At 43.6% G+C, this 7,263-nt stretch overlaps 1 protein-coding gene across 1 annotated transcript; it reads right to left on the bottom strand.

Annotated features, from left to right (window-relative positions):
- Positions 1-2,948: 2,948 nt before the first annotated feature.
- Positions 2,949-5,738, bottom strand: LOC133902252 (pentatricopeptide repeat-containing protein At1g79540-like). Its single transcript, XM_062343866.1, has one exon. It carries the CDS (start codon positions 5,519-5,521, stop codon positions 3,131-3,133), a length of 2,391 nt encoding a protein of 796 aa, XP_062199850.1. The 5' UTR covers positions 5,522-5,738; the 3' UTR covers positions 2,949-3,130.
- Positions 5,739-7,263: the final 1,525 nt, after the last annotated feature.

Genomic DNA, 7,263 nt, shown 5'->3' with positions numbered 1-7,263 from the left:
CGGAGTGCTACTACGATGGTAAAATGGCTATGAAGATAGAAAGTTCAGAGAGTTTTTGCTAGATCGGCACCCGAGCGGATAACGAACAGCTGCAGCAAGATTTATGAAGAAGAGAGAAAAAAAATTGTTCACGAATACAGTGATAAAAACGACAATTCAACAGAAAGAGACGGAGGCTAGGCTATGCAACGGCTCAAAGCTAAAAGATGCCATCAATCCGGGCTATAGCACGGGTGCGGGGTGCAGCGACGACGACACGGGCACGAGAGGCAGAGCGTGATGACGCAAGCACGAACACAACAGGTATGTACACCCAAATTGAAAATTCTACCTGCCACTACACTATCGTCATATTTGTTGGCTTCGACGGTTAGTCAATACTGTAATGCCCAACATACCTGATAGATGGGCCACCATGTCAGCCCTATCTACTCTATATAGGGTGTGTTTAGTTGTGTTCATATGGTCAGTTTAGTCCGTGAGATACATGGAACATATGTTTTGCTTGCATGCTGTTACGGGACTAGTTCATGAGATGCAAAAATGGCTTCTCAACCAGGCTAAGTGAAAATGTAGAAGTCGGCCGTTTCTCTAGAGCCAGATTCGTTGCGTGCAGGTAGGCGCCAACTAATGATGTTATTAATCCAAGATTAGCGTGTAGTAAGTGATATTAGCGTATTACAAAGTAGATTAATGCTTCATAAGATAAGTTAAGATCTATTAAAGTATATTTTCGCAAAATAAACATCATGCTAACATTTTTTTCCACTTTCATCTCATGCAATATTATTCATGCAGACAACAAAACATTATCTTTTTCCAGACAAGCTAAATAGATACAAACAAACAAAGTATCTTTGCATACACATAGCCTGGCTTGCATGCGGGCAACCAAACTATCACCACACCGAGGCGCTGCCGCTCCCCCCTCACCTCCACATCCACCGCCAACCTACGCTCCCGCAGGCCTCCAAGTAGTCTTTAAATATAATAGAGATAAAATACCAACCTATCTTAAAAAAGCCATAGCCCCGCAACACTGCTTCATTCCGTCCTCACTAAGATGCCAATTCGAAACACAAAATTAACCCCCCCCCCCCCCAATCACCACAACTTGGGGCAGTTTTCCTCTAACATTCTATCGAAATTTTTCTAGACAAATGATTAGTTGCAAATTTGATTTACCTATTTGATTCAGGAGTTAATTCCTTTCTTGTGTACAGGTTGACTATGATTTTTTGACCTAACCAATGGCAGTAACTGAACCGATTGCTTCCATCATTTCAGAAATTATTACTAGGAACAAGATAAAGAAATACTACCAAGAATTAACACAAACATACATTTAAGCAGGTTTCTAGAAATCATGAACAACATATTAGGTAATAAATCAAATTACCGGTCAAGCAAAGGGCAGACAAATATGGCCATACTACAACAACCAACAACTGTAGGAATCATGTTGAGAATGCATGTAACCAATGCAAAGGAAAGTGCCATCTAAAGCAAGAACTTACCTTGAGTATAGCAGCATATTGAATGTCAATAGATTGCTTGCCCAACCATGCGGAGCTTCAGGAATCCAGAATCAAACTAAAGAAACTTCTCAGATATGTCATTAGTCCCCCATCTACAAAGTACGAAAGCACAAATGCATATTAATTTAAACCATTTGTATGTTACAGTCATCCATACGGATGCAAAAAATACACACACGTTGGTAAACGCTTTGCCCAAACGTTCAGTAGCTCTCAGTTGCTTGAGGAAATCTATAATTCAATGTGTAAGGCAAATAGTTATACATTGAACTAGTGGACATCTCAAATTCGCTATGTACAACTTGAATGTTGATGCTATACTGCGTGCTCTATTTCGATTCTGTTTAAAGACTGCTAGAAGAAAGGGATATTGCGCCATTCCAACTACCCATGAAGATAAATACATCAAATCCTATATTTTAACCTGAAGTTCATGCTGGAACAGGCATTCATAAATTGCAAATAACATGCATATGATTTGCTAGTAGAAATAACACAATTAAGGTTTTCCTAGCAATATGTTAACATAATACATCATCTGGGCATCTAAATAGACTAGGTGCAACAGTGGAACTTTAGTTAAATTTGGCCTGAGAAACTCGATCAACGATCAGGAAAATCAAATTAAGTCACCCATAAAAGAATCAGTAACAGAATAAGTTGCTCTTATTTTTCATTTCAGACAAGCAAAACCAAGGCAAGAAAATCTGCTGCAAATGTATGCAACTTCTATGTTATGAAAAATCTTGAATACTGAATATTTTGCTTGCAGTTAATAAAGTTCGGCTCCATTATTTCCTTAAGTTTAGGTATTCAAAATTGCTTGAGACCACTAACTACAGTAGAACTATTTAGAAATGACACAAGATGTCTAGTTCTGTATTGATCTAACTTAACATACTATCAACTTCAAGCTTTCCTCAATAAGAAAAGTTAAGTTGTGACTTCCAAAGAAAGGTGAAAATATAGCTGATAGTTCAACACAGAAGATATAAGAAGGCTGATACTAAGCCATGTGTAATTCCATGATAGAAATAAGCAAGGCCAGAAAGCAACCTCATCTGGCCAAGTTCTACCGGTAAAAGCACCGTGTGCAGCCCAGTCTCACTCCAGAATGATAATACGCTAACAAACTTGGTAAAAGCATGATAATTCAAAAGATATAAAAATGTTAGTTCCTATAGTGAATAAAAGGTAGTGACAAGATCGACAAAAATTGCACGACAACTTACAAGTAGTGCAAATTTTTCTACGAGTACTGCGAATGCAGGAGCGATGCGTCACATTCTTCATGCAGCTGAGAAGAGCAAAATTCGCTACAGTGCAAAATATCTCAGCCTTCAGCTAAGTAACTGCACAATGCGCATTAATTTCACAGAAATGACAAGAGGGTATAGCATGTTGCAGAAATATAAAAAATATGCCTCATTATTGAAGTTACAACTCAATTGATGGGTTACAAAATTCATTGCAAGGGCTAAGAAATCAGTGAATCACATTTTGCTGTTTTACCTAAAACAAATTGGTACAAACCAAAACATCAGCATCCCTCTTGAGGACAGTTCTGTAGTCCTACAACACTACAGGCATTTCTATTGACTGTGTAACAAACCTTTTGTAGGCTCACGAAGATATGCATCCATATCATATCCTACAAGATGCATTCGCCATGCAAGTGCCTGCGCGTCCTGCCTTCTATGATGGATACAAAGATTCCTCAGTAATCGGTTGCCTACGTGCCGTGACATAATGAAGCGTTTACTCAATGTATACAGCATAACATCAACTGCTGCATTTAGATTTCTTTCCCAACATAGGTATTTGGTAAGAAAGGCACAGCAAGCTGGTGTGACAGCAATGCCAAACTCCTCAAGAGTATGAAAAATCTTGAGGGCATCACCTATCCTCCTTGCCTGACAAAGTCCTATAAGCCAAATGGTGTAAGGAGTTGAGTTTAACGAACCATACTTTTGATCTATCTTGATTAACTCCCTGACTGCTTCATCCAGGGAATCATCTTCAATTTTTTTCCGGGCATCAGCAAGTACTTCATCTTCGGCTGAGAGATTGTACTTTTTGGGCAGGTGATCCAACCAGAGGCTGATTGCTTGCGACAATTTCTTCATCCTACATAGCGATCTCATCATACTATTGTATATTGACAAACTAGGGGTGCCGCCACTCTGCAATATGTTCTGAAACAGCATCCTAGCATCATTTTCTCTGTGCGCCCTCAAGAGCCTATCAATAAGAGTCCCATAAGTGATATCATCAGGAGATAATCCCTTGAGCTCGAGCTCTTTGAAGAGCCTTAGTGCTCCATCAAGATTCCTCACTTTACACAGTCCCTTTATCAATGTGTTATACGTGACAACATCGGGAACTACACCACTGTCTATTATACCTCGAAGAAGCTTGTAAGCTTTCAGCACCTGCCCGGATTGGCACATAGTGTTAACCAGCTTCTGCAGGCTCTCGCTATCCCTCACCTGGTTTGCACCGAGTGTCAGCCGAAGGAACAACGAAGGGTTATTCCCCATCTCCATCTTATAAAAAAGCATCCGAGCTTCCTCAAGCCTCCGCACCCTGTAGAGTCCATGAATGAGTACGTTGTATGTCATAACCGTCGGGTGGCAATCAACTTTTTCCATCTCATTAAAAACCTGCATCGCCTCATCTAGAAGTCCTTTCTTGCACAGTCCACATATCATAATAGTATGTGTTGTGGAGTCCAGGACCATGTTATTCTGCAACATTTCTGACCACAACGAGCGAGCTCCATCCAGATTACCGGCATCACAGAGGGTCTTGAGAAGCGTGTTGTAACAGAAGGTGTCAGGCACAAACCCTTTTTCCTTCATCTCATCTAGGAATGAGACAGCATCCTCGGTTCTGCCCGCCTCAGAGCAACCACGGATCATTATTGTGTACAAGACAATATCTGGTGAGACATCACTCCGCATCAACATCTCCTTGTAACACTCAAATCCGTCGTTGTACCGGCCGGCCTGGAACAAACCATCAATCAAGCAGCTATACCCCTTCAACCCAAGTGCAAAGCCCCCACTGCGGAGCAGCTCCAGGCGCTCAAATGCCTCATCAACCCTGCCAGCTTTGCACAGCCCGCTTAAGAGAGAATTGTACGTGACCTCATCAGGAGGGCACCCCTTCTCATTCATCGACAGCAGCAGCTTCTCAGCGTCCTTGAGCTTCCCTGCATTACACAAGGATGATAGTAGGACGGTGTGGGTCTTCACGTTTGGCACTATCCCCCTCTCAAGCATTTCGTCGAACAGCTTGAGCGCGTCCCCCGCCATGCCCCGCTTGCAGAGACCGTCCATGAGCACATTGTACGTGGCCCTGTTGGGCGGGCATCCTGCGGCCACCATCCTGTTATAGAGCGCCAGGGCGAGGGGGATGACGGCGCTGTCGACGAGGGCCTTGAGCACGGCGTTGTAGACGAAGGTGGTGGGGCGGCAGCCGAACTCGTCCATCCGGGCGAACGCCTGCACGGCCTCTTCGTGTCGGCCGGCGGAGGCATGGGCGAATACGAGCGCCTCGAAGGCGGCGGAGGGGGCGCGGAGGCCGGCGGCGCGGGCGTCGTCGATGGCGTCGAACATGGCGGCGTCGCCGTCGGTGGAGAGGAGGAGCGGAACGACAGCACGGGAGTGCAGGAGAGGAGAGCGGAGGTGCGGGGAGAGGGCGGAGAAGAGGAAGAGGCGGAGGCGGGAAGCGGCGGGGAGGCCGGCGCAGAGGAGGGCGTCGGCGACGGAGTGCGGGGTGAGGCGCCGCGAGAGGAGGGATAGGCAGGGGAGGAGGGCCGGAAGCGAGGGCGGGAGAGTGGCGAGAAGCGCGTGGAGGGCGTCGGCGGCGTCGAGCTCGGCGGCGAGGGGTGGGGGCGCGGTGGCGGCGGTGTGGATGGGCACGCCGGGGGGGAGGTGGAGGGGGAGGAGGAGGGAGCGTGCCGCCGCCAAACATCTCATGCGGTCATGGAGGGAAAGGAGGTGGATAGAGACGGAGGCAGATCTCTGCGGCGGCGGTGGCGGCGGCGGGGGCAGCGGCGGCGAGAGTGGAAGAGCTTTTTTAATATGCCAATTTATTAGGCATTGGCAACCGGTATGTTACCAGCAGATATACATAATCCAGAGCCTGAACCATTCAGAAATGTTCAGTGGTTACCCGGTTCAATCTGGATGCAGCTAAAGCGCCAGCAACACTGTTATAGACTCTGGGATAACTTTATAAGAAGAAAAAACTGTAGCCATGATGAGAGTGGAAGAGTTGGGGAGGGAGGTGCGGGCGACGAGGATACAGACCCACTTACGGAGGTCTTGGTTGGATCAATGAGTTGAAAAGTTACATTTGGATTTTTCTTTTTGTAATTACTACAAACTCTCTATTGAAATTAGAGAGTTTCAATCCATTCGTTGTGTCATCTGTTATCGGGTCCATCACATGCTATTAGATTCAGATCCAAATCTAGATTAGATCTGTCATTTTATGTTGCCCTCCACCCGTACGCTTAATAACAACGTGTGGTGGGTCCAACAACCGTGCTCCCACCCTCAAGAAAGAGAGTGAGGCAGAGGCGCTTTCATCGGTGGTGATGGCAATTGCTAGGCAGTGGAGCCCCCACCATGGTTATATTCGACGGTGAGTCTAGAACTTATCCTTTGTATTCTATCGATCTCCTTCCTCTCCCGTGCGTGCGATAGGTTGCTGCCTTTGTGGTTTACGCTCTGATAAGTGGCGATTCCCCACTTCCTCTCTCGTTTCATGTATTATTTGGTTCAAATTGATTGATACGCTATGGAGGGTGCTTTTTCCTTGTCAATTGGATCCAATTTTACCGTGATTTGATCTAGTTTCATTGAATTTTGGTTTCGCCATTTTGTTCTCATTTGCTTTGTGCGTTACTAGTGAATGATTAGGCAGATTCTTATTTGAATAATGGATTATGCACCTGATTTGAGTAGTTAGTAGTGGTAATGGGACAACTTTATTGCGTTTATGTGTGGTTTGAATTTGTAGAATGTGAGTTGTGATTATGATTAACGGTTGTGTGGTTATTTTGCCTATTTAATGAGGTGTCGGTAGTGTTGTTAGTTGTCACTTGCATTAGGCGTATAGTTGTTGTTCATTCTCCTTCCTATATAGTTCAATTCTACTTCTCTGTGTTCACCATGGCTTCACTGTGTCCTCTGATATGTAATGAATATTTGTGGTTCTAGTTTGTGCTTATATATAAGTGTACCAGAAAAATTATCTTTATTGTGGTATGTAATTTTTACATGAAAGAATTTGTTCCTCATATATTCGTATACTTGTTTCTTATGTTTGTCAGATTCTGAGCCATGGATGAGGATGAAGATAACTTTTCTTATAATGAATCTATTCATGGCAATGAAGAAAGTGAGTTTGAGCTAAATTCTGAAGAAGATAACTTAGAGATAAGTGACAATGGTAAGGTAATTTATATAAAATGTATTTTGCATCGATTTTTTAATTTTTGTTTAAAACTTCTTGCTTTGAATGTTGTTGTTTCTGTTTAGGCCGTATGTTCTTCAGAAGATGAAATTGATGATGGTACCCTTTTAAAGAGTTTCAAAATTCTCAAACGGGTATGTATATCTGTTTGTTAGCTTAATATACAGTCAATTCAAGATATGTTTAGTTTTAAATTTGTAGTTGTGAAAATAAACCTTTATCAAAACATAGTCAGGTT

This window comes from Phragmites australis, chromosome 20 (assembly GCF_958298935.1).
Source record: "Phragmites australis chromosome 20, lpPhrAust1.1, whole genome shotgun sequence".
In the NCBI taxonomy this organism is placed as follows: Eukaryota; Viridiplantae; Streptophyta; class Magnoliopsida; order Poales; family Poaceae; genus Phragmites; species Phragmites australis.
This window is presented reverse-complemented; position numbering and strand designations above follow the sequence as displayed.

Excerpts from the sequence above, each read along its gene's own strand:
- LOC133902252 (XM_062343866.1), bottom strand. The coding sequence starts at position 5,521 with ATGAGATGTTTGGCGGCGGCACGCTCCCTCCTCCTCCCCCTCCACCTC.